Raw genomic sequence first — 27,407 nt, forward strand, 5'->3', positions numbered from 1 at the left:
AGCTGAGGTCAGGAGTTCGAGATCAGCCGGGCCATCATGGCGAAACCCTATCTCTACCAAAAAATACAAAAATTAGGCATGGTGGCATGCGCCTGTGGTTCCAGCTTCTTAGAGGCTGAGGCGGGAGGATCCCTTGAACCCAGGGAGGCAGGCAGAGGTTGCAGTGAGCCGGGATCACGCCATTGTGCCAGTCTGGGCGACAAAGTGAGACTCTGTCTCAAAAAAAAAAAAAAAGTTTTGCAGCCTAAGGTATCTTGCAGCTATTGAGCCATTGCAGCTGGAAAGCAGACAGTCTGTAAACAAATGGGCTTTGTTCCAATATAACTTTATTCACATAACGGACCACTAGCCCAGGCAGTAATTGCTAACCCCTCGCCTACAGCCTTGAAGGCTCGCAGGGGCATTGAGTGGGCTGGAGAGCCTCTGTGGCATTAGAGTTGAGGCAGGGCATGATCTGATTTCAGTGTTCACAGGATCACCCTGCCACTGCATGAAGAGGAGGCTGTCGGGTGTGAGGACGAGGGCAGAATAAGGGTGACCAGTTGGGAGGTGGCAGGTGAGGGCCGCTCACCTCACGAGATGCCTGTTAGACATCTGGGTAGGCGTGGAGGAGGTCGCTGGACCTGCATGGTGAGATCTGTGTGCAGATCAGCCGAGAGGTCTAGGGGGCAGGATGGGGCAGCATTTGACCTGGACACTTACCATGGAAAGAGGGGTGATAAGTAGGGCAGGGAGAGGAGCCCCTGAGAGACCAGAACAGTGAGGGGCAAGCCCCAGGCAGCTGGGACCAGGCCGAGAGCAGCCAGGAGTACTGTTAAAGGGAAGGGGTAGGGATCAGAATGGGGTGGGGTTGAATGAGAGCCAGGGCAACCTGTCCTCTCCCCGCAGGGCCCATCTTCTTAAACAGACCAGGCCACTCACTGTGGGGTGGACCAAGGACACCCCTGTCCCTGAGCCCATGGAGCTAAGGTCTGATGCCAGCCACAAGGAGAATGTGTCCCCAAAGCCTGCAGTGCTCCTGAAGCCAGGCAAGAGGCTTAGAGGGCCTGGATGGGAGGTTACAGGAGCAGGGCCCGTCTCGGTATCGGCCCAGAACCCCCCTCCCAGGCAGGCCAGCCTATAGGGCCTGGCTAATTCCACAGATCAGCCACCATGGTTGGCGGCACATAGAACAGTTTTCCCAGCCTGGGGCCTAAGGAGCAGGGGTCTTGGGAAAGTAAGGTCAGGAAGAGAGGGGACCAGGAGTAGGCCTGGTTGGTGCCCCTGGCTAAGATGGGGCCCCCACAGGTCAGCCAGTACCAGGGGCGGTGGGCTGGGGACATCCCTGCTCAGGCTGCTGAGGCTTTAAGAAAGTCACAGAGAGCCGGGAGTGGTGGCTCATGCCTGTAATCCCAGAACTTTGGGAGGCCGAGGCGGGTGGATCACCTGAGGTCAAGGGTTCAAGACCAGCCTGGCCAACATGGTGAAACCCCGTCTCTACAAAAATACAAAAGTTAGCCGGGCATGATGGTGGGTGCCTGTAATCCCAGCTACTTGGGAGGCTGAGGTGGGAGAATCACTTGAACCCGGGAGGCGGAGGTTGTACTGGGCGACAGAGCAAGACTCCCTCTCAAAAAAAAAGGAAGCCACACAGCTGGGCCAGCCAAGAAGGGGAGCAGCCCAAGAACAAATGTGGATTCTTGAATTCACATCCCAGTTTCTTCGTGTTCCAGCTGTGTGACCATGAGGCAAGTTGCTTGACCTCTCTGAGCTTTAGTTCCCATCCACAAAGGCAGCAACTTTTATGGCCCACTCTGCCTGCCAGGCCCCGCGCCCAGAGCCTCCCGGGACCTCATCCATCCCCACGAGGACTCTGTGCCTGTGGAGTGGGCTTAGGGGCTGGGGAGGGCCTCCAAGGCCCTTCTCCGTGTTCCCAGAGCAGCTCACCTTTACCCGCTGCTCTATGGGGTCTTGCTTTCACCCCAGACCACTGCCCCCACCACCTCTTTGCTCAAGCCAGAAATCAAGGAGTCCCCCTTGATTCTTTCTTTTTTCCCCTTTACCTGACTCCCCCAAGCCTGCTGGCTGCACCTCTGAAGCTTGTCTGAATCTTCTCTTTACCCACCTGCTACCCCCGATCCCAGCCACCATCATCTCTCTCCTGGGACCCCCTCAACTACCTCCTAAATATCTCTCTGCTTCCCTCTGTCCAGCTCCAAGAAGCCCCCACTCCAAGAGCCCCAGGGACTACCCATCGCTTCACCCAGGGAGACAGAGCTGGCAGCAGACCCCGGAAGTCTTAGCTCCCTCCCGCTGCTAGGGCCCCGTCCCCTCCCTGGCTCTGAGGCCTGGACAGCTCCACCTGTCCCACCTGAGTGCAGCCACCCAAGTCCTCCCCCAAGGCATGACTGTCTCTCCTCTCTTTAGAGCAACGAAGATTCCGGAGGAACCTGGGCATCAGCCTGAGCAGTAGACATGACCAGTGGGTGCCCGGGTGCCAGGTGGAGAGGGGAGGGCGTGCTGCCACACCCTCCCCAGGGGCGGTGCTAGACCAGGAGCCCTGCCGAGTCCAGACCAACCTGGCCAGCCCTGGTCCCCGCCTGGGCCTAGCCCTGAAGGACACGACTGGCCAACTGGTAAATTCAAGCGTCTGGCAACAGAGCAACCTGCAGCCTCCAGCCCGGAGGTGCCAAGGGAAGGCTCGAGAGTTTGCCATTCAGCAGAGCAACCTGAGCAGCAGGGAGACCAGCAGCCCCCACCTCTGCCCAGAGCCTGGGGGGAGCTTTGGGCCCCACAAGCTGCCCTGGGGTCGTCTCCTATCCCAGGAGCCACTGGCTCGCCCATCTCCCTGTCTGAGGCAGTCCAGGCTGCCGGCCCCAGGCACCCCTAGCGGGGACTTCAGGCCCACTGAAGCCTTTGCCCCTCTTGATGGGCACACACGGCCAGGCCTCAGATTCTGGGGTGGCCTGGGGAGCTGGAGGTCCAGGCTGGTGGGGGAGCCTCTCACCCTGGAGGACCTGGCTATCCCCAGTCAGAACCAGACTCGGGCCCCATCCCATGCTGCCATCCAGCAGCTGCTGGCCTCTGTACGTTGCCTGGCGCAGGAGGCAGCCAGACTCAGGTGCCAGGCACCCCAGGAACTCCCCCGTGCTGTGCAGCAGGACCTCTGGACCAGCGGTGGTCAGCCACTCTCCGCCCACCAGCCTCTCTTTGCTTCCTGGGATGAGAGGCGGAGATGCCTTCCAGGCCAAAGGGCAACTGCAGCTTTCTTGAAGACCCCGGCTAGTCTCTCAGACTCTTGGGCACAAAGCAAGCTAATGTCACCTGAGACCACTCTGGGGACACTGACTGGGGATTCCCTTAATCCCGAGCAGGGGCTCCCTCCCGCCCACCCCCTGGGGTCAGGGGACAGCTGCTCCCCCGCGTCTCCAGATGGCAGGGCACAGAAGGGTGACCCCAGTCTCCCTCAAGGGGTGGGAAGCAGGGGGGCTGGCCCCTGTTCCTCAGCCTTCTCCAACACAGCCTGGGGAGTCCCACCCAAGCAGAAAGGAGAGGAGGGGGCCCCGAGGGAGCGGGTCCACAGGGAGGAGGAGAGGACAGCGTTCCATCTGCCAGACACAATCCCAGCGAGCAATGCCTCGAAGGTAGAGGCTGGGGGAGGCTGGAGGTGGGGTGGGGGGCGGGGGGCGTTTCTCCGGGGCAGGGAGGCTCGGCAGGGGGTGCCTTGTCCTGCCTGCCTGCTGCTTGGCCTGAGAACTGTGTTATGTACTCTTGCTTTCCCAGAACAAGGCACAAAACATTGTAGCCCCAGAGTCTGAGGCAACCTGGTGAGGCCATGGCAGGGTGGGGACAGGGGTTGGAGCGGGGGGGACACATGCTCAGGACTCTGCTTCCATTTGCCTGTGCGAACGGAGATGAGGGCCTGATGGAGATGAGGCAGGGTTTCAAGGAAGAGGAACTTATTTCCTGTCCCTGCTGGGGAATGAAGGGAGCCTCCAGGGCCCCAGGGACGAGAATGAAGGGATGCTTGGGGCACTGAGTGTCCTGAACTTCCGAGGCCACCCTGGGTTTTTGGCAAAGAGGGCAATCTCTGGCTGGATGCGGTGGCTCATGCCTGTAATCTCAACACTTTGGGAGACTGAGGCAGGCAGATTGCTTGAGCTCAGGAGTTCAAGACCAGCCTGAGCAACATGGCAAAACCCTGTCTCTACAAAAAAAAAAAAAAAAAAAAATTTACAAAAATCAGCCGGGTGTGGTGGTGCACGTCTGTAGTCTCAGCTACGCGGGAGGCTGAGGTGGGAGGATCGCTTGAGCCCAAGAGGTTGAGGCTGCAGTGAGCCATTATCATGCCACTGCACTCCAGCCTGGGTGACAGAGCAAGACTCTGTCTCAAAATAATATATATATTATGTAAAAGAAATAAAGATGGCATTCTCCGACCCTCAGGGCCTTGCTTGTGTGGGGTTTCCAAGTCCAGCCATCAGTAAGAGGGAAGTTCTTCCAGTCTACAATGTGTTACTTGTATTGTGGTGTGGGTCACCACCCGACTGATTGCAGGAAAGGCATCTCGGAGGGTATCCAGCCACTGGGCTCTCCCTGGGGATAGGAGGGCAGTCCACCCCTGATCAGCCCTGGTCTGCCCCCAGCTGGCAGCTGTTGTCCAGATGTTTTCGATCCTGGAGGCACTTGGTGAAGAGGCAGTCGGATCCAGTGGTGGCGGCAGTGGCACTGGGCCGCTGGCAGCTGTTGCGAAAGGGCCTTCAGGCCCTGTGGCTCCGGGAGGCTCAGCTGGAGGCAGCATGCGGGCGGTACACAAAGATTCTGCTGGCCTGGAGCTTCCAAGAGGTCAGGAGTCCCCAGGTTGGGCCAGGGGGCTGTGTGAAGCACTAGTGTGTCTGGGGAGGAGACTCAGTCTATGGAGAGGGCACCCACTGGGCATAGGTTGCACCTCATGAATGATCAGCAGTAGATCGTGTAGTTGTGAGTCCACACACCTGAATCAGCTCTGCCTAAGTTCAAATCCTGCCCCCTCTACCACTTGCTAGCTGTGTGACCTTGGGCAAGTTACCTAACCTCTCTGTGCCCCAGTCTCTTTCTCTCTAAAATGGGATGATGATAATAATAGTACATACCTCTCTCAGGGTCATTGTGAGGGTAAATTAATAAGAGACTCAGAACACTGCCTAGCATACAGCAAGCTAGTAGATAAGTGGCTGCTATTTTTTATTAGTGGTTTGCCAGCCAGGGCTGGGAGGGAGCATCTGTGTCCTTCCCTCCTTGGGAAAGGGGTGCTCTGAGAGGGGTCCAGTCCCAGCTTTCGTCTTCTAAGGAAAGTGTTGCCTCTTGGGATGCATCTCTCTGTATTTGTTCATTCATTCATTCCTTCATGCCCAAAGAAGGAACGAATAGGCAGAGTAATGGTTAAGACCACAGGCTGTGGAATCTGATAGGCGTGTGTTACTCCTGTCCCCTCCCCTGCCTGGTGTTTCCTTGGGAGGCAGATTCAAGGCCAACATCTCCTTTCCCCCTCTCTCTTGAGCCAGTGGAGAAACCTGGCTTTACAGCAGAAACAAGTACAGCCCCACATGCAGGCTGGGCCAGGGTCCCCGCCCTCCAGGAGAGCCCAGGGCCAAGGCCCCTCCTTGGGAAGAAGCACAGTGGCGGACCTCTCCCAGAGAAGCAGGCTGGAACACATCAGGTTGGTCAGGGTGGCCTGGGAAGCTGGTGGCCTTCCTTCCCCCACTTCCTGCCTTACCCCCACTACTTCCTCATCCCCACAAAAGAATGGGAATGAAATAAGCAGATGTGGGCAAAGATTGATGCAAAAAAGATGTCCATCACGGCATCATTTATAATTGTAAAAACTTCAAAACAGCCAGGCATGGTGGCTCACGCCTGTAATCCCAACACTCTGGGAGGCCTCGGCCAGGAGTTAGACAGCAGCCTGGGCAACATAGCGAGACCCTGTCTCTAGCAAAAAAATGTAAACATTTAGCCAGGCGTGGGGGCGTGCTTGTAGTCCCAGCCACTCTAGAGGCTGAGGCAGGAGGATCACTTGAGGCCAGGAAATCAAGACTGCAGTGAGCTATGATCATGCCACTGCACTCCAGCCTGGGCAACAGGGCAAGATCCTGTCTCAAAAAAATAAGCTGAAAAGCAGCCTGAATGCTCAACAGTGAGTGAGGAAGTGATGGTTTGACCATGTAATGAATGATTAGCAACCATCCAATATGATGTTTAGGAAGATTTTTTATTGGTTTTGTTTCCAATCATAGCAGTAATGCAAGCTTAATTTGAAAAATATTCCAAATAGTCGGAAGTATATTAATTAACTTGAAAGCTTCATCCTCTCATAGCCCCCTCCCTGGAAGTATTTTTATGAATATTTGCAAAAAATAAAAAATAAAAAAAAAATTTAAAAAATTTTAAAAAAGAATATTTGCATAGCATTTTTAAAAACAAGGGAAAATGGTGTGGCAATGTTAAATTTTTCTTAAAGGAGCATAAAAATGTATCAAAAATATTTTTCCCAACCACATAGTTGCATAGAAACCACACAGTGCATAGAAAAAGGACCAGAAGGAAAAAAAAAAAAACGAAAATGTGCAATGCGAAGCCTAACACTGCTGAACCGTACACTTAAGGAGGCGGAGCTTGCAGTGAGCCAAGATCTCACCACCACACTCCAGCCTGGGCGACACAGCGAGACTCTGTCTCAAAAAAAAAAAAAAATGGTTACAATGGTAAACTTTCTGACATGTATTTTACCACAATTAAGGAGTGAAAAATAAATATTTCATTGAAAAATGCTAAAATGGAAACTATGCTTATCTCTGGAGCAGTGGGATTAAAGTCGGTTATTTTTTTCTTTTCTTTTCTTTTCTTTTCTTTTCTTTTCTTTTCTTTTTTTGCCCAGACTGGAGTGCAGTGGAACAATCTTGCTTACTGCAACCTCCATCTGGGTTCAAGCAATTCTTCCGCCTCAGCCTCCTACGTAGCTGGGATTACAGGCACACACCACCACGCCCAGCTGATTTTTTTTCTTTTTTTTTTCTTTTTTTTTTTTTTGTATTTTTTTAGTAGAGATAGGGTTTCACCATGTTGCTCAGACTGGTCTCAAACTCCTGGCCTCAAGTGATCTGCCTGCCTCAGCCTCCCAAAGTGCTGGGATTACAGGTGTGAGCCACTGCGCCTGGCCTCTGGTTATATTTTTCTTTATTTCCCCAATTTTCTACTACAGTTGGGTATGTTTTTTTTTTGTTTTTTTTTTTTTTTGAGACGGAGTCTCGCTCTGTCACCCGGGCTGGAGTGCAGTGGCCGGATGTCAGCTCACTGCAAGCTCCGCCTCCTGAGTTTACGCCATTCTCCTGCCTCAGCCTCCCGAGTAGCTGGGACTACAGGCACCCGCCACCTCGCCCGGCTAGTTTTTTGTATTTTTTAGTAGAGACGGGGTTTCACTGTGTTAGCCAGGATGGTCTCGATCTTCTGACCTCGTGATCTGCCCGTCTCAGCCTCCCAAAGTGCTAGGATTACAGGCTTGAGCCACCGCGCCCGGCCATTTTTTTTTTTTTAAACAGAGCATTGCTCTGTCACCCAGGCTGTAGTACAGTAGTGCGATCTCTGCTCACTACCACCTGTGCCACCCAGGCTCAAGCAATTCTCATGCCTCAGCCTCCCGAGTAGCTGGGACTACGAGTGTGTGCCACCGCACTGGCTAATTTGTGTGTGTGCGTGTGTTTAAATATATATATATATATATGTATATATATATATAAAAAAAATAACTTTTTTTTTTTTTTTTTTGTAGTAGAGACGGGTTTCGCTATGTTAGCCAGGCTGTTCTCAAACTCCTGGCTTCAAGTGATCTGCCCGCCTCAGCCTCCTAAAGTCCTGGGATTACAGGTGTGAGCTACCACACCTGGCCATGTTCTTGTTTTTAAATTGAACAAATGTATTTAAATAATTATTTAAATGATATTTATTTTAATACATGTTTGTTGTTTTAAAAAAATCCAAATAGTATTAAAGAGAATAAATCAAGAGCAGAACCTCCCCCCAGCAATAGCTTTTAAATCTGACATAAAATGAACTGTCCAGAAGAGGATAGGGGGACTCAGCGCCCCCTGCTCCCAAGGGCAGACCGCATCTGCCTGGGGTGGGGTGGACAGGTTGGGACCGTGTGCCCTCCCTCCCGGGTCATCGGCTTCTCTCTGGGCAACTTCACTTTTAGTCCAGGAAGTCTGAGGGAGGAGGAGAGAGCTCAGTGGCTTCTGTCACGTCCTGGGCAGAGAACAGACAGCAGAGATGAGAGAGTCCAGATACTGGAGGCCCTGCAACTGGCGGGTGAGATGTGGGGTGCTGGGAAAGTAGGGAGGTGGAGCCTGGACATGCAGGGCCTGAGCTCCGCACTGGGCAGGGGCGGGGGACCCAGTTTGAGTGAACGTTTATTGTGCATCTGCTTTGGCACATTCCCAGAGACAATCTCATTTGAGCCTCACAGTGACCCCCAAGAGGAATTATGCCCATTTTACGGATGGGAAACTGAGGCATAGAGAAGTTAAGCAACTAGTTTGAGGACACACAGCATGAGAGGAGCACAGCCTGCATTTCTGGGCTGATACGCAGATGCAGGCCCACACCGGAGGCTAGAGTATTGGAGCTAGATTTAACTTACTCAGAGATGGGGGAGACAGGCACCCCACGTGTCAGGGGCCCCTCCTGGCTCGGATCCTCCCTTCTGCTTACTCTCTCTTTTCTCTCCCTCCTCCCTGTCTCCTTAGTCTTCTTCCTGTGGTGCCAACAGAAGGAACGGGCCAGACAGGAGAGGGAGAGTCTGCAGAAGGCCACCAGGGCCACACAGACGACAGGGAGCTTCCCCCATGCCTGGCACTTTACTGCTGCAGGTACAGCCTGGGTGGCGCCACTGAGCCCCCAGCACCAGAGAGCTTGGCTGTGCAGGTAGGACACCCTTCCCTTTTTTTTTGAGATGGGGTCTCACTCTGTCACGTAGGCTGGAGTACAGTGGCACCATCTTGCTCACTGCACCCTCCACCTCCCTGGCTCAAGCGATCCTCCCACCTCAGCTTCCCAAGTAGCTGGGACCATAGGCACGCGCCACCATGCCCAGCTAATTTTTTGTATTTTTAGTAGAGACAGGGTTCCACCATGTTGCCCAGGCTGGTCTCGAACTCCTGACCCACCTTGGCCTCCCAAAGTGCTGGGAATCCAGGCGTGAGCCAGCGTGCCTGGCCCCCACTTCCCTTTAAGTCAGCTCTTAACTCCTAGTATTGAGAGGCAAGGATGCAAATGGGAAGTGAAAGCAGTCATCGACTGAGCATGCCTAGAACATGCTAGCCGGCCCCACTGGCTGGGATTTGGTTATAAGCAAAGCTTAGTCCCAGCTTCCCACCTCTTCCCATCATCACAGTGGAACCCATGGCTGGTGGGGGAACAGACAGGAAACTGGCAGTCCCAAGGGTGTATGTGAGTACCACCTGGCTTAAGTGTTGTGAAGAGAAGGAACATAGATCTGTGAGTTTCTTTTTTTGCTTCCTGGTGGTTAACTTTTTTTTTTTTTTTTGAGACGGAGTCTCGCTCTGTCACCCAGGCTGGAGTGCAGTGGCCGGATTTCAGCTCACTGCAAGCTCCGCCTCCCGGGTTCACGCCATTCTCCTGCCTCAGCCTCCCGAGTAGCTGGGACTACAGGCGCCTGCCACCTCGCCTGGCTAAGTTTTTGTATTTTTAGTAGAGACGGGGTTTCACTGTGTTAGCCAGGATGGTCTCGATCTCCTGACCTCGTGATCCGCCCGTCTCGGCCTCCCAAAGTGCTGGGATTACAGGCTTGAGCCACCGCGCCCGGCCTCCTGGTGGTTAACTTTTTATTATGGGGCATTATTATTATTATTATTTGAGACAGAGCCTCGCTCTGTCACCCAGGCTGGAGTGCAGTGGCACGATCTCGGCTCACTGCAACCTCCACCTCCCGGGTTCAAGCGATTCTCCTGCCTCACCTCATAAGTAGCTGGGATTACAGGCACATGCCACCATGCCCAGCTAATTTTTTTTTGTATTTTTAGCAGAGTCGGGGTTTCACCATATTAGGCTGGTTTCGAACTACTGACCTCAGGTGATCCACCCACCTCAGCCTCCCAAAGTGCTGGGATTACAGGCTTGAGCCATTGTGCCTGGCTAAAATTTTTTTTTTTAATTAAAAATTAAAAGACTCGAATGACTTATCAACCAACTGCCATACGTGGACCTTATTGCAAACTCTAACACAATATATACTTGCAAAACAATTGGAAATGTGAATACTGTGGGGCATTTTTATCTTACTCAAAAGTAGAGCAGATAGGATAATAAACCCCAGCGCACCAATTACCCAGCTTCAACAAAATCAGCCTCTCTTGACGCTTGTTTCATGTGTACTCCAAATACATCCCCCGCTCCAAATTATTTTGAGGCAAATCCCATGCATTATACCATTTCATCCATAAATACTTTTGCATGCCTCTCTAAAAGATAAGGACTCTTTAGAAACACAACCACTGGCCGGGCGCAGTGGCTCATGCCTGTAATCCCAGCACTTCGGGAGGCCGAGGCAGGTGGATTACTTGAGGTCAGGAGTTCGAAACCAGCCTGACCAACATGGTGAAACCCTCGTCTCTACTAAAAATACAAAAATTTGTCGAGCGTAATGGTGAACACTTGTAATCCCAGCTACTCGGGAAGCTGAGGCACGAGAATTGCTTGAACCCAGGAGGTAGAGGTTGCAGTGAGCTGAGATCATGCCACTGCACTCCAGCCTAGGCGACAGAGTGAGACTCCATCTCAGAAATAAATAAATAAATAAATACATAACCACGATACCACTCTCACACCTGAAAAATAATGAAACAGCTATTCCTTAATACTCACGAATATCTGGCCAGTATTCACATTTCCAATTGTTTTGCAAGTATATATTGTGTTAGAGTTTGCAATAAGGTCCACGTATGGCAGTTGGTTGATAAGTCATTCGAGTCTTTTAATTTTTAATTAAAAAAAAAAATTTTAGGCCGGGCGCGGTGGCTCAAGCCTGTAATCCCAGCACTTTGGGAGGCCGAGGCGGGTGGATCACGAGGTCAGGAGATCGAGACCATCCTGGCTAACATGGTGAAACCCCGTCTCTACTAAAAATACAAAAAACTAGCCGGGCGTGGTGGCGGGCGCCTGTAGTCCCAGCTACTCGGAGGCTGAGGCGGGAGAATGGCGTGAACCCGGGAGGCGGAGCTTGCAGTGAGCCGAGATCCGGCCACTGCACTCCAGCCTGGGCGACAGCGCAAGACTCCGTCTCAAAAAAAAAAAAAATAAGAGAACAAATTTTTAGCCGGGCACAATGGCTCAAGCCTGTAATCCCAGCACTTCGGGAGGCTGAGATGGGCAGATCACGAGGTCAGGAGATCAAGACCATCCTGGCTAACACAATGAAACCCCGTCTCTACTAAAAAAAAAAATACAAAAAACTAGCTGGGCATGGTGGCGGGCACCTGTAGTCCCAGCTACTCGTGAGGCTGAGGCAGGAGAATGGCGTAAACCCAGGAGGCGGAGATTGCAGTGAGCTGAGATCCAGCCACTGCACTCCAGCCTGGGTGACAGAGCGAGACTCCATCTCAAAAAAAAAAAATTTTAGAGACAGGATCTTACTCTGTCATCCAGGCTGGAGTACCGTGGTGCAATCATGGCTCACTGTAGCCTCAAATTCCTAGGCTCAAGGGATCTTCTCATCTCTGCTTCCAAGTAGCTGGGACTATAGGTGCGTACCACCACACCTGGCTAATTTTTAAATTTTTTGTAGAGATTTAATTTTTTGCCATGTTGCCCAGGCTGGCCTCGAACTCCTGGACTCAAGCAATTCACCCACCTTGGCCTCCCAAAGTGCTGAGATTACAGGTGTGAGCTACCATGACTGGCGAATTTTTAAAATTTTTGGTAGAGACAGAGTCCCACTGGTGAGCCATGATCGCACCACTGCACTCCAGCGTGAGCTCAAGCAATCCTCCCACCTCGGCTTCCCTGAGTGCTGGGATTACAGGTGTGAGCCACCACGCCCAGCCTGTTAAAATCTTTATAAACTATAGGGTCCCCTTCATTTTTTTTTTTCATTGCATGTTATTTGTTGAAGAAACCAATTTGCTTACCTGCTAGTTTCTCACTCTCTGCATTTTGCTGACTACATCCCCCAGTGTAGTTTTCCGTGAGAACTTTTAGCACAGGAAGCTGACCTAGACCAAGGTTCGGTGTTGGTGTGAAGGATGAAGAGTTGCCTGGTGGAGGGAGATCAGAGAAGGGTAGAGTGTTCAGAGGCCTCTGGCCAGGAGGGTAAGATCCCGAGGTGTAGCAGAGCCGAATTGGAGCCTTGTTAGTACAGGGTAGGGGGGCTGAGGGTACTTGAAGATGAGATTGGAAAAATCTGTGGGGGCCTTGTTGGCCATGGGGAGGGGTTGAAATTTGATGGTCGAGCAAGGAGGCTACCACTGGAGGATTAGCAGGCGACTATGATGATTTGATTTGAGATTGGAAAAACACCACTGGGTTACGGAATAGGAAATGACTGGAGGAGGCTGAGAGTGGATGCAGGGAGGCCAGGTCAGAGGCTGCTGAGGCCACCGCGCTGCCAGAGGTGACAGTGTCATGGCCTGAGCAGGTGACGTGCGATGCATCTTCAAAGCAGCCCCGTTTTACAGATGAGAAAACAGAGACTTGGCCGGGCACGGTGGCTCAAGCCTGTAATTCTAGCACTTTGGGAGGCCAAGGCGCCTGGATCACTTGAGGTCAGGAGTTCGAGACCAGCCTGGCCAACACAGAGAAACCCCATCTCTACTAAAAATACAAAATACAAAAAAAAAAAAAAATTAGCCGGGCATGGTGGTGCATGCTTGTAATCCCAGCTACTCTGGAGGCTGATGCAGGAGAATCGCTTGAAGCCAGGAGACAGAGGTTGCAGTGACCAGAGATCACACCATTGCACATCAGCCTGGGCAAAAGAGCGGAACTCTGTCTACAAACAACAACCGCAACAACAGCAACAACAACAAAATATGGAGGCTCAGAGCAATGAAGCGGCTTGCCCAAGGCCTGGGTAGTGTGTCTGGCAAAGGTAGGCAGCTGGAACCGCAGTCATCAGACCTTGCAATTGACATGGGTATTTTCCCTCTGTTCTCCCAGGTGCTTTGGGGCCTGGCAGCAGTTCGTGCAAAGAGGGTCCCGGTACCGAGACCACCTGGCTGACCGCCGGACGGGGACCCTGAGGAAATGCCTGGAACAGTGGGTGCGGATGAAACAGCTCCGGGACTCAGATGGGGCAAAGGTGACCCAGCTGTCCCTCTGCCGGCAGAAAGCAGGTGAGCTAGTGTTGGCTTCTGCCCCAGCAAACCATGTCACTTAATCCCCTCCTTCAGTGGGCCCTAGTTGAATACGTGAATTCTTGTGGGAGGTGGTAGAACTGGGGCTTTCTAGGAGGGCAGCGTGTAGTCCTGGGAGGGGGCAGGAGGGGTCCCAAAGTGGGCAGGCCCCGGCTGAGCCACATCCCTGTGTCCCATCGCGAGCTGCTGTGGGTGAGACACTTGGTTCTGCTCCTCCCACTGCAGGCTCCCTCGGTGCTGGTTATCCCAGATCCCGCCCGGAAGGGATGTAGGACCCACTCTTGGGAAGCTCCTGGTGTGATGGGGGACACACAGCCCTAATCTCTACCCCAAAACTTAACTGGGAGCCCAGTGTAGTGGCTCGCGTCTATAATCCCAGCACTTTGGGAAGCCAAGGAGAGTGGATCACCCGAGGTCACGAGTTTGAGACCAGCCTGGCCAACCTGGTGAAACCCTGTGTCTACTAAAAATACAAAACTTAGCCAAGTGTGGTAGCACACCTGTAATTCTAGCTACTCGGGAGGCTAAGGCACAAGGATCGCTTGAACCCAGAAGGCGGAGGTTACAGTGAGCTGAGATCACGCCATTGCACTCTAGCCTGGGCAACAAGAGCAAAACTCTGTCTCAAAAAAAAAAAAAAAAGCACTTAACTGGGGAAGATGGGATCTTTGAGGCCACCTGGAGGGGAGGGCTTGGAAGCGCTGGGAGGGGACAAGAGACGAGAGCTCCCAAGAGGAGCCCGAGGCAGCAGCTATCAATGGCTGTGGGCAGAGTGAGGTCAGTCGGGGGGGCAGCTGACTGGCCTCTTGACGGTTTTTCAGGACGTGAGGCTCTCCACACTGCAGGCCCTGCAGCCTGTGGCCTGGGTACAGTGGGCCAGGCCCAAGGGCTGCAGGAGCAAGGCCGGGGCTCTCTGCAGGATGCTTGCCGGACACTGGCCCTCTGCCGAGCGCTGCTGCTGTGGAAGACGCGGCTTTTCCAGTGCCAGTGGGCCAAGTAGGTGTCCCCAAGCTTGTGACCTGGGGTTGGGTCTGGGGACTGTGGTATGGGCACATGAGCAGTGCTCAGCACCAGGAGGAATGCGGGAGGAACATCCCATAGGGCAGTAACTGCATCCCACTCCTCCCCGTGGCCCTGCACAGGCCCTGGCACACTGTGGTGCCCAGCCGATGTCAGGCCCTGGGAGGTGGCCTAGGGACACTGGAACAATGATTGAGCAGAGGTCCACTGGGGGCCGGGGGGCTGCCAGAGACACAGACATAGAGCTCTACAGGGGTGGCCGGAGCCCTAGTGAATGCCCGTCTCCCTGCCAAGTGCAAGTCCTGTGGTGGCAGGGACCATGTCTGCGTGGCTGTCGTTGCTGGCTCCCAGCTCCCTGCAGGTGCCTGGCATGTTGCAGGCACAGAATAAATACTGTAAAGGAACAAGGGCAGGAGCCAGGGATCAAGCTCTTATCTCCTCCCCCATCGGCCTCATTACACAACTAGAGAAAGTGAGGCTCAGAGGGCCGGAGCAGGTTGCTCTAAATCCCAGTGGGAGTCAGGAGCAAGAAGGTCCTGTGGTGAGACCTTGTTGCTGCCCCCACACAAGATGGTCACTGCTGGAGTTCAGCCCAGACAAAGGCTGTGGGTGAGGGGAGGGTGGCAATCAGGAGCAGCCAGCTTCCCCGAGGGAATGTCAGGAGGAATGGAGGCCAGCAGTTGCAGGGTTAAGAATTCTGTCCTTGGCTGGGCGCGGTGGCTCACGCCTGTAATCCCAGCACTTTAAGAGGCCAAGGCCAGTGGATCACCTGAGGTCAGGAGTTCGAGACCAGCCTGGTCAACATGGCAAAACCCCGTCTCTACTAAAAATACAAAAGTTAGCCAGGCGTGGTGGCAAGCACCTGTAATCCCAGCTACTTGGGAGGCTAAGACAGAAGATTGACTTGAACCCAGGAGGCAGAGATTGCAGTGAGCCAAGATCATGCCACTGCACTCTAGCCAGGTGACAGAGTAAGACTCCGTCTCAAAAAAAAAAAAAAAAAAAAAAAGAATTCTGTCCTTGAAAGCCACATACCCACATGGTCCACTTGGACCCTCAGCCTCTTTCAGTGTACCCCTGCAAGTCCAGGAGAATTCAATTCACCGTGACCTTTCAGAATGTGAGGGTACTACTCATTACTCACATGCCTGCCCCACAGCCCCCAGGCCCTCCCTCTCCAGCCCATCCTCTGGCCTTTGGACCTCAGGGCACAGTTGATATCTCCTGGCAGCTCTCCCGGGGCACCCTCCAGAGCCTAGATGAATCCCAGGTCTACTGCTATCCGGAGTTTGGGGAAATGACTTTCCCCCAGGCTCAGCTTTCTTATTTTTATAAGTGAGTGGAGGCAGAAGTACTGGTGTGGTTGTGGGGGTGGGCCCTGGCATCTGGGGTCCCTGGGCCTGGGGCTCAGCTCCATCTCTGATCAGCTGCGTGGGCTCCCAGGCCGCCCCGGGAGCATGATGAGGCCAGCCAGTAATGCAGGTGGAGCATTAGCTCTATTAGCCAGACGTGGTGGCACGCACCTGTAATCCCAGCTACTCGGGAGGCTGAGGCGGGAGGATCGCTTGAGCCCAGGAGGCAGGGGTTGCAGTAAAGCCTGGGCCACAGAGTCAGACCCTGTCTAAAAAAAAAAAAAAAAAAAAGCATTAGCCCAGTCAGCCCAGTCTCAGCTGCTCACTGAGGTCACTCAGAGAACTCTAGAAAAGTCTGGAAGCCCAGGCTGTACCCTGACCATTAAGGCAGAATCCAGGGATGGGACCCTGGTGGGCATCAGTATCTCTTGAAGACCCCAGCGATCCCAGCATGCAGCCGCTGTGGGGGGCGGCAGCGTGGAATGCTAGCCCAGTGTCTGGCCTGTGGTGAGCACCCTTCCAGCCCACCTCTTTCACAGCGGCTGGGGTGGGGTAGCCCTTGCTTGGCCACCCTGCCCAGCCTGGGGGTGAGGCTGGGCTGGGCACTCACCTGCCCCTTCTCTAGCTCCTTCCTCCAGGGCCTGCAGCAGCGGATGCTGCAGCGCAGCCTGAGATGGTGGCACGTGAGGGCATTGGGCCCAGATGCCACATCAAGCTGCACCAAGATCCCCTCAGCTCCGGAGCCAATGGGCAGCAGCACATCCCAAGGCTCTCTGGAGAAGGTAAGAGGTAGGTGGGTGGGGAGGGGCTGGGGCAGGTAGGGGTGGGTGGGTGGAGATTGTGGGAAGGGGACAGGGTGGGGGACCCAGGACTCCACACCTCCTTTCCCAGGTTCCCAGGGCCCCCGCCCTCCCGGAGACTCTCCAGGGGAGCCTTCTGTGGGCAGCTGGGCAGCGGCAGCAGGGGCAGTGCTTTCGGCTCTGGCGGGCACGGGCCTGGCAGTTCCAGGGCACAGCCAGGTGGTACCAGCATACCCTCCAGAGGCGGTAGGGACCCCTCCCCATCCGCCTGCCACTCTATGGACTTACTGTTTCCCAGCCCCTTCTCCCATCCACCCTTGGCCTTCACAGAAGCAGCCCCTTGGGGTCTGCACCTCAGGGGCCTTCAGTTCCTCCTGTCTTCCTGCCCTGTCCTACTGAGAGGGTGTCAGGGAGCGGTGAGGCACTCTACAGAGTCACTGTTCCTCTTGGAGATTTCACAGCCGAGGTTCATTCATTTATAGCACAATGCATAAGAGTTGGTCTCCCTGGGTTCTAATCCCAGCTTTGCCCCTCACTGGCTGTGTGATCTTGGGCAAGTTGCATAACTTCTCTGTGCCTCTATTTGCCTATCTGTAAAATGGGGTTAATAGTACTCGCTCCAGTGGGGCAGTGGCGAGGCAGGGCACAAACATTTCCCAGTGCCGTGTGTGGCACGTTGTGAGTGCTCAGTCCGCAGCAATGTTTATGGCTAGTGGTTGAGCACAGGACTTGGCAGTGGGGGTCTAGAGTCCCACCGTATCCCTCCCACTAGTCATCATGACCCTTGGAGAGGTGCTTGGCCCCTCCAGTCCTCAGCAACCCACCCTCCCATAATGGAAACAGAAGAGTCACCCAGAGCCCCCCACTGCTGGAGAGAAGAGAGAGGAGGGCGGGGCAGGGCTGGCCTGGGATTTGGGGGACAGTGGCCATCCTCAGGGTGGACCCTCCCTTTCCCAGCATCTTCCTCAGCTGGAGCCGCTGGGCAACAGCCCAAGGGGCCTGGAGAGAGCTGGCTTCCCACTGGGCCTGGGATCGGAGCTGCAGGGCTGTGCTGGGCCTGTGGCGTCGGCGGCTGCTGCAGTTGCAGCTGGTGGACAGGTGGGCCCAGGAGCGGGGCTGGCGACTGGCACGAGATGCCCTATGCCACTGGCACTCCTCTTGGCAGGGTGAGTGGAGACTGGGTTGGGGGCACTGCAGGTGAGGGCAGGGCCAGGGTCTGTCTGAGACCGATTGCAGCCCTGGCCAACAACTTGACTGTAACCTCATGGGAGGCCTTGAGGCAGAGGCTAAGCTACATCTGGACTCCTGACCCATAGAAACTGTGAGATAACAAACATCTGTGGTTTAAAACTAATAAGTACTTGGGTAATTTGTTACACAGCCATAGATAACAAATGCAGTTGATCAGAGAGGTCCGCTGAGCTGTGACACTGACTTAGCTGGATTCAAAGAAAACAGGCTGACCAATTCTTACACATTGTGCTATGTATGAGTAAATGAATGGACCTCAGCTGTGAAATTTCCTAGAGGAACAGTGACTCTGCAGAGTGCCTCACCATCCCCCATACCCTCCCATCCCCTAGCAAAGTCTGGTGATGAGATCCCCACAGGCTACATCCAGGAGTCGGGTGGCTGAGCAGAACCTGGGGGCTTGGACTCTGTAGTCTTGAGTTTGAATCCCTGCTCTTCCATACCCTGGTTGTGTGAACTTTAAACAACCTACTTAACCTCTCTGAGTCTCAGCTTACACATCTGTAAAATGGGGATAATGTAGTCCCTACCTCATCACCTTAATCTTCATCCTTATCCTCACCTGGCCTCTAGGAGTCACTGGTCTGAGGCCTGAGCTGGGGGAGAAGTGGGCAGAGTCATGGTGCCCTTAGAGGCCGGTAGAGTTAGTCAGAGAGGGTCCCAGGAGGAGGTAAGGAGGGCTCAGCAGGCAGAGCAATGGAGAGAGAAGTTGAGGTGTGGGAAGGGTTCAGCAAAATAGGGCAGTGGGAAGGACTGGATTTGCAGAGCTGGCTGAGGGTGCAGTGTGTTAGAAGCCCTAAGGTATGTGGCCAGTGAAGGGAGGAGGGATAGTCCCAAGGCAGGCTTGCTGTCTGGGTCTTCGCCTCTGGGCAAAAAGAGCTGTTGCATAGCCCAACCAGTCTTTCTTTCTTTCTTTCTTTTTTTTTTTTTTTTTTTTTTGAGACGGTCTCGCTCTGTTGCCCAGGCATGCAGTGGTGCGATCTGGGCTCACTGCAACCTCCACCCCCTGGGTTCAAGCAATTCTCCTGCCTCAGCTCCCCTAGTAGGTGGGATTACAGGCGCCTGCCACCATGCCTGGCTAATTTTTGTATTTTTAGTAGAGACGGGGTTTCACCATGTTACCGGGCTGGTCTCGAATTCCTGCCCTCAAGTGATCAACCCACCTCCACCTTCCAAAGTGCTGGGATTACAAGCGTGAGCCACCGCACCCGGCCACAAGCAATCTTTTTATAACCTGATATCAGAAGGTGACATCCCATTGCTTCTGCCAAATTCTGTCTGTTAGAAGCAAATTAATAAACCCAGCCGGTATTCAAGGCGGGGCATTGCCCAGGACAGGAACACAGGATGCTATCTTGGAGGCTGCCCACTACACCAACACATTGCGTTAATGCTGGCAGGCAGGGCTGTGGTTGTTCTGGAAAGTTATGTCCTGTCCGCTGGGGACAGTTGCTTACGCAGCCCAGTCATTCCCCAGCGGGAACACTGAACCAGTGTTTCCAGAACTTCCAGTTTTTACAGAAAAATTGAAAATTGGATTTTTGGGCCGGGCACAGTGGCTCACGCCTGTAATCCCAGCACTTTGGGAGGCCAAGGTGGGCAGATCACGACGTCAGGAGATCAAGACCATCCTGGCTAACACGGTGAAACCCTGTCTCTACTAAAAATACAAAAACCTAGCCGGGCGAGGTGGTGGGCGCCTGTAGTCCCAGCTACTCGGGAGGCTGAGGCAGGAGAATGGCATGAACCCGGGAGGCAGAGGTTGCAGTGAGCTGAGATTGGGCCACTGCACTCCAGCCTGGGCGTCAGAGTGAGACTCTGTCTCAAAGAAAAAAAAAAAGACAATTAGATTTTTACCGGAATTCTCCCGATTGGAAAACATTGTGGCAAAATTAACAAACAAAAACAAACCCAACAACGCTATGAGCTGGGCTGGCCTGGTCACCAGCAGGATACCTGTAATAGAGGCTTTTTAACCCAGACGGTCAGGGCAGCCTCGTCTGTTCCCACCTGGTAGGGGGTGAAGGGCTGGCTAAGCAGAGACCCATGGGGAGAGGCTGGGGTGAGCACCCAGTGGCTCTTCAGCATCTCTCTGGCCCCAGGACAGCAGTTCCTGCATGAAAAGTGCCAGACATGGGTGCAGGGCCACCTCCAGGGCCTGCAGAGGGCTGTGTTGTGGAGCTGGCAGCAGGCAGCAGCGCGTCAGAGATGCACAGTGACCCGGCCAGAGCAACTGCTACTGCAGAGGTGGGTGGGCCTGGCGGTGGGAGGGTGTTGGTCCTCCCCACCTAAGGAATAGCAAGAAGAGCACCCAGGGGGTGGGAAGCTCAGAGGGTGGCCCAGATAGGAGGCCTATGGCCTGGGGAAAAAGGGGCATGCAGGGAGACCCTAGCCCGGAGACAGAGGGTCATGACCACTGATACCTTATCTATTTTGGGAGTGGTGGCAAACCCCAACCCTAACCTGTGGCCCCAACAAGCCCTGCGAGTCCAGCTCCTGGCCAGGTCAGTTCTTTGGTTTTAGAGGATATGATTAACATGGGAGAAATCAGCTGGGAACAGTGGCTGACGCCTATAATCCCAGCACTTTGGGAGGCCGAGGCAGGTGGATCACTTGAGGTCAGGAGTTCAAGACCAGCCTGGCCAACATGGTGAAACCCTGTCTCTACTAAAAATATGAAAAACAGCCAGGCATGGTGGCAGGTGCCTGTAGTCTCAGCTACTCAGGACACTCAGGCAGGCAAATCACTTGAATCCAGGAGGTGGAGGTTGCGGTGAGCCGAGATTGTGCCACTGCACTCCAGCCTGGGTGACTAAGCAAGACTCCGTCTCAAAAAAAAAAAAAAAAAAGGAGAAATCCACTCCTCAGAAACCTACCATAATGCCCATTGTGAGGAGTCACAGCAAGGAGGTGTCTGCTGTACACCGTTGCTAAGAGAAGACAGTGCAATCTTCATTGAAGTAAAGATGTTCTGGTGGAACATGTATACAGTTTATGAATGCACATTGTAAAACCAAGCAGAGGGACGCAGAATGGCTCCTCCCACAGTTCAGTACAAATGCGAACGTTCAGTGTCCCCATAGGGGCAGTGAACTGTTGGCTACAGAATGGCTGACGTCTGTGCTTTTGCATCTGAGGGTGTAGATGGGTTGTTTTTTTTGAGATGGAGTCTCGCTCTTGTTGCCCAGGCTGGAGTGCAATGGCGCGATCTCGGCTCACCGAAGCCTCTGCCTCCCAGGTTCAAGCAATTCTCCTGCCTCAGCCTCCTGAGTAGCTGGGATTACAGGCATGTGGCACCACGCCCGGCTAATTTTGTATTTTTAGTAGAGACGGGGTTTCTCCATGTTCATCAAGCTGGTCTCAAACTCCCAACCTCAGGTGATCTGCCCCTCCTCTGCCTCCCAAAGTGCTAGGATTACAGGCGTGAGCCACTGCACCCGGCTGTAAATGTTTTTTTTTCTTGGCTTCTCAGTGAGTGGGAGATGGTGTTCCTCTCCCTCACCAACCACCTGGGCATGTGATGGGAGGCAGGACGTGGCTGGTGTGGGACTTGAACCCATACTGCTGGTTCCCATGCCTTTGCAGGGCAGGCTCTGCCCTCTGAGGCTGAGATTCCAAGACGGAAAGCCAGTGCTTTCACCCGTTCCTAGTCCTTTAGTGTTTTGTGGGAGCTTTGCTGGTGTAACATTGAATAAATGTGACTTTTGACTCTGAGAACGAGACAAGCCCTCCCATGCATCTGTTTTTGGTTTGTTTTGTTTTTTTGAGATGGAGTTTTACTCTTGTCACCCAAGCTGGAGTGCGGTGGCGCGATCTCGGCTCACTGCAACCTCTGCCTCCCGGGTTCAAGCAATTCTTCTAAAATTCCCAAGTAGCTGGGATTACAGGTGCCCATCACCATACATGGCTAATTTTTGTATTTTTAGTAGAGACGGGGTTTCACCATGTTGGTCAGGCCGGTCTCAAACTGACCTCAGGTGATCCACTCACCTTGGCCTCCCACAGTGCTGGGATTACAAGCATGAGCCACCACACCTGGCCCCATGCGTCTGTTTTGCAGCTACTTCCAGGCCTGGTGTGAGGTTGTAAGAGACACAGGGGTGCTCCGGGCCCAGCGTCAAGCCTTTCAGGATGACCTGAGGAGAAGGGCACTGGGGGCCGTGTTTGCCACATGGCGGGAAGCCCAGGCAGCTGCAGCCGGGGCACAGGAACAGCGTGTGGCCCAGGCCTCCCTTGCCCACTGGAGAATCTGCGGGCAGCAAGGCCAGGAAGATGGGCAGCCGAAGAAGGCCCAGGCCCCGCAGGCCTTCCCAGCATGGCCAGTGGCCCCGGACGTGCATCGTGAGGCCCAGCAGCAGGAAGGAGAGAGTGCTGGGGCCCAGGCAGCCCGGTGCTGGACTCGGTGCTGGGCACTGTGGGCGCCCAGCTGTCGGGGCCAGGTCAGCCAAGCCCATGCTTCCTGGAAGCTGCGAGCCTGGTGAGTGCCGTGGTCTAAGCGCAGCCCCACTCTGTGCTTCCAGCTCAGGCCTCGAGCCTGTTTTTGGCAGGGGTAGAGCGTAATTCGTGGCTGGGTGGCAGGGCAAAGGCTCGAGGGTGATTGGGGGTGACAGGGAGAGGCCGCCCTAGCCATCTCCCTGTCACCCCGTCCTGGACCACATCCTGGCACCACCTCTTGCTGTGTGTCCCCTCCTTGGGGAAGTCTCTGATGGTCCTGCCTGGCAGTCACCAGCACAGCCAGCCACTCAGCAAGCGCCATAAACGCCAGGGAAGGGGAGGCAAAGTGGCACTGGCAGGACTGTTCCCTCTCTGCCCCTAAACAGGATGTTTGTCCCTGTCTGTGATTTTCTCCTTCCAGGTCGCTCTCCATCCTGTTTACCCAGACTCTCCCTCCAGAAGAGGGAGTGGGAGGTGGCTGGGGCTTGGCCTGGAGGGCCCCCTCCCGCAGGGCACTGGAAGGGCTCCCTGCGGAGAGTCCTGGCCCTGATGGCCCTGGCTGCAGACTCCTTCCTCTCCCGCAGGGTCCTAGAGGCCTCGACGCAGTCGGGGGCTTGCGGCGGTGTCCAACGAGCCATCGTCACCCAGCTCCGGCAGGCTGGGCTCAGACGCTTCCTGCAGATGGCGCAGCTCAGGGTGCGGCTTGGACTGCGGGCCAAGGCCCCAGGAGCCGGCAAGGTCCGCCCCAAGCCCCAGGCTGACCTCACGCTCTGGCCCCGGATAGCCAGCAGGGGGAGCCTGCTGCTGGACACCCCAGCCCCTTGGAAGCAGGTGAGGGGAGCCTAGGCAGGACAGGAGGTCCAAAAATGACCCTTGGACCACCGGCCTTAGAATCAGCTTGATCCGGCCCATGGCGGCAACATGGCTGGATGCCTCCCCAGGGGCCCAGCAGCCTTGTACACACCACCTCTCCCCGGTTCTCAGTCAGCCTCTGACAAGCAACTCTGAATCCATCAGCAAAGATGAACCCAGCACCTCTCGAGTGCCAGCCCACTGCAGGTCTGGACACAAAGACCAGCGTGTTAGGTCACAGCCTGTTAGGGAGACACTGAAATGCATGCTTTCTCACGGTGCAGCTGAAGATCAGGATAGGTACACGGAACAGTAGCATTTTTTTTTGTTTTTTTATTTTTGAGACAGAGTCTGGTTCAATTGTCCAGCCTGAAGCAGAGGTGTGATCTCAACTCACTGCAACCTCCACCTCCCAGGTTCAAGCGATCCTCCTACCTCAGCCTCCTGAGTAGCTGGGACTACGGGTGCGTGCCACCACACCTGGCTAATTTTTGTATTTTTAGTAGAGACGGGGTTTCACCATATTGCCCAAGCTGGTCTCAAACTCCTGAATTCAAGTGATCCTCCCACCTCGACTTTCCAAAGTGCTGGGATTACAGGTGTGAGCCACTGCACCAGATCAAGTTTTTTTTTTTTTCCTTATTGGAAAAGTGAAATATGCTCATTACAGAAAAGTCAGAAAATATAAAGTAGAAAAATACCAAAATCTCTTTCATAATTCTCTCTACCCAACGGCATTGGTCAGTCCCTCTCCAGACCAGAAGCAGTTAGTTCTGACACCAACAAATGGTGATAAGAGGTCGATGGCCTAGCAAGAGGGAAGAAGCCACCACAAAACCAAACAGAAAATGACACTGCACAGCAGTCTGGGGACATGTCCTTGAAGGACACAGCCCCAAAGATACTGGCAGGTGAGGTAGTGTCCCTAAGATCAACAGGCATCATCAGGAATCTTATTTCAGAGTGCCACAAAGAATACATTTTAGAGAAGGTTCTAAGCGAAAAAGCTAAAGTGACTTTTTTCGGTCGTCGTTCTTTGTTTTCAGACAGTGTCTCACTCTGTTGCCCAGGCCGGAATGCAGTGGTGCGATCACAGCTCACTGCAGCCTCAACCTCCAGGGCTCAAACGATCCTTCCACCTCAGCTGCGTGAGTAGCTGAGACTACGGGCGCGTGCCAACACACCCGGCTAATTTTATTTTTTTTGTAGAAATGGGGTCTCACTATGTTGCCAGGGCTTGTCTTGAACTCCTGGGCTCAAGCGATCTGCCTGCCTTGGCCTCCCCAACCGCTGGGCAGGCCCATTGCCCCATGAGCCACCATGCCTCCCAGTTTTTGTTTTTTAAATGGAATTGAAAGGAACTAGCCTTGGCTAGTTGCAGAATTCACACATATGGGGCTATGGCAACAGCAGGTTCTAGGGCCTCAGGGTCTCTTCTTTCTAAATAAGCTACAGGGCAATTGCTTCTCAGAGTACTTTTACATTTCTATTCAAGACAAGGATCCTATATACTGATGGAGAATCCGAGGCCTCTAGAAACTAAACGCTGGGAATGGCACCTAGGGTGCTTAATTCCAGGGCCCCCTCTTTTCTGCCACAGGCACACATGCCCCAACAGCCCCTTTGGAGAGCCTCTCTCTGTAGAGAGTACTAGCCGGGGGCTCGGACTCTGGAGTCAGACCACTTCCGAGGTATGAGGCCTCAGACAAGTAACTCAGCTTTGACAAGTTTTAAGTGGGGAGAGAAACAGCCACCTCCCAGGGCTGTGCTCCCAGGCACTGAGGGGTAACTACTAGGGGCCCACCCCACTGTTGGAATGTCTTCGGCCACATGGGGGAATGGGTGGAAGAAGCAGGGATGTGTCCTGCCAGCCAAGAAATCCCAGTGGGACCCCAGGAGGTCCAAGCCCATGGGGTTCAGGTGCTCCTTTCTGGTTGTTCCTGCAGACCCGCAGCTGCTGGACACAGGCCACAGGGCTGGTGCCGCCCGCGCCATCACTGCAGTGCAGCCTGGGTGGACAGAGGAAGCCAAGGGGAACGGCCTGGGCTCAGAGTAAGGAGACCTTGCCCCGGAGGACAAACAGTGTCTGAAGTGCAGGGGTGAAGTGGTCTCCAGTCCTCAGGGGCCTGGAAATCAGCTCCTTGGGACACGGTGTTATGTGTACTGACCATTCTCCCCATCCATTCCCTCTTAGGAATGTTTCAGGTGTTCTGAGAAAACTTTGTGTTCCTGTCCCGCCCCTGTGATTTCTCTTTGGACAGCAGCCCAGAGCGGCTAGAGGCCTGGGAAGATGGGGGGCAGGGCACAAGGCTGAGCTCAGCACCTTCCTCCACGCTCCTCACTGTACTCAACTCCTAGGCGGGCACTAAGAGCAGCTGCCTTCTTGGACCCACATTAAGCTTTTCTGACTCAACTCCCCTTTCCAGGGTGCGAAGAACATTCCCTCTGCCCTGCCTTCCAGCTCTGGCCGCAGTGGCCTGGACAGAGTAGCTGGGTCCCAGGCCTGCCCCTGTGGATGAGGGACCAGGGACCAAGAGGACACTCCAGCCCTGAGCCCAGAGCCCTCAAAGCCCAAAGCGAGGCCCATAAAAGGAGGCTGGGGTGAGAGGAGCTGTGTGTGCAGTTTGGGGGGTCCGAGGGATGGGGGCAGGGGCCGAGGGGCTCGCCTGAGCCATGGCTAGAGCTGGGCCCTCTCTGGCCAGTGCTCTTTCTTGTAGGATCCTGGAAAAGCAGGCCCAGGCCCATGGCTCTGCCCTCCTTCCGGCCCTGAAGGGTCACGATGCTCTTGGCCATCAGGAGGAAGTACCTGCAGCGCCGGTGCCTTAAGGCACTGCTTCATGGGCTGCGGGGTTCCCAGCAGGCCAGGTGCCTGGCAGCAGCATGGCAGCACTGGGTGGATGCCCAAGGGGCAGAACAGCTGGCACGGACCCTGGTGAGTGGGTGCAGCCCCTCTCCATACTGACCATCTCCCATTTCACCTCATACTCAACCCTAACCCCTCTCAAAAGTATGGCCCTTGGACCTACTGACTCCAAAACCTTGGGGGACAGGCCCAGGAATCTGCATTAATACTCAGATGACACCCCCTTGCCATAGCCCTTTCACTCTGGTGCCGCAGAGGTGTGGGGGGAGAAAGGCAGAAGGGCTGGCGACTGCAGGGGAGCATGAGCGCAAGAGGCCGCCTCTGCCAACTGTCCCCAAAGCTCAGAGAGTGGCACCTGAGATCGGCCTGGCGGACGTGGTGGCAGCGGATCCTGCGACTGCGAGTGGCTCAGCAGTTAAAGCAGCAGGAAGATGGCTGGGTCCTTTCCCAGGTACTACACTCTTCCCTGCACTCCACCCAGCCAGCCTTCCAGAAGCCTGTGCCACAGCTATGCACCGTGGATCTGAGGTTTCCCTGCTTGCCAGCCCCAGAGCCCCTTTGTTTTCAGGGGAGGGGGTCAGTTCCATTACAGAACACACAGGCTGGATGCTGGGGCCCTTGATTTGATTTGTGGCCCCAGCTCAGGCCAGGCCCACCCGGTCCCTCAGTTTGGGAAGGCGTGGCATGAGGTATGGCTGCCGCTCAGACTAGCCCATGGAGGGCCTAGGTCCTGAGCACCCCCTCCCTCATTTGCTCTGCTCTGAGTACAGCTTCCCAGATCACCATCGGATCTATTCTGAGCTTGTGCATTTGGCCTGGGCAAGACTGGCTGGCTGCTTGGGGCAGAGGGAGGGGCCCTGGGGACAAAAGGAGCTGGGCACAGGTGTTGCTCTAGCAGGCACGGCACAGACCCTGGAGAGAGCCCACAACAATAGCATTTCCTCCCCTCCCTGGTTCCAGGCCTTTAAGAAGTGGCACCAACGCCTGGCAGCCAGGAGCCCAAGGAGAGGAGCTGCCAGTAGCCCAAGACCCTGGAGCAAGCCAGGCCCTAAGGGCCCTGAGAGTGGACAGAAGCTGCCGGAGCCCCGCGGGGCTGGGGGCTTGGGGCAGAGCATGGGGCCCAGCTGCAGCTGTGACGTGTTCCCAGAGAATAAAAAACAGAACTGAACTCGGCTTTCCCAGGCAAGGAACCATGCCCCACACATCCGGGGAGTGATGACAGAGGGGACAGCTTGAAGAGCTCTGAAGGACAATAAAACCCACTCCTCAGTCCTAGCTGCTTCTCTCAGTCTCTCCTAGCGGCCGCCCTTCTGCCCTAGCCAGTGAGGCCAGGAAGGGAGTAAAGAGGACGTCCCACAATTGCATCCACCCCTTTGGCCATCAGGCTGCTCTGGGCCACCCCACCCCACCCAGCCTGCTGGGATCCAGGACAGGAAACAGTCCATCTGCACCT

At 54.6% G+C, this 27,407-nt stretch overlaps 1 protein-coding gene across 1 annotated transcript; it reads left to right on the forward strand.

Moving 5' to 3' along the window:
* The first annotated feature begins 171 nt into the window (after window positions 1-171).
* Window positions 172-27,229, forward strand: C1H1orf167 (chromosome 1 C1orf167 homolog). The gene is given in 21 exon segments (XM_009194046.4): window positions 172-1,028; window positions 2,407-3,623; window positions 3,763-3,806; window positions 4,626-4,824; window positions 5,523-5,677; window positions 8,210-8,322; window positions 8,760-8,937; window positions 13,186-13,361; window positions 14,204-14,378; window positions 16,380-16,536; window positions 16,646-16,800; window positions 17,512-17,720; window positions 19,908-20,052; window positions 21,866-22,282; window positions 22,824-22,977; window positions 25,038-25,143; window positions 25,518-25,692; window positions 25,794-26,023; window positions 26,295-26,388; window positions 26,914-27,020; window positions 27,023-27,229. Coding segments are annotated over 21 exon segments (4,344 nt in total). The 5' UTR covers window positions 172-958; the 3' UTR covers window positions 27,091-27,229.
* The last annotated feature ends 178 nt before the right edge of the window (window positions 27,230-27,407 follow it).

This window comes from Papio anubis, chromosome 1 (assembly GCF_008728515.1).
Source record: "Papio anubis isolate 15944 chromosome 1, Panubis1.0, whole genome shotgun sequence".
In the NCBI taxonomy this organism is placed as follows: Eukaryota; Metazoa; Chordata; class Mammalia; order Primates; family Cercopithecidae; genus Papio; species Papio anubis.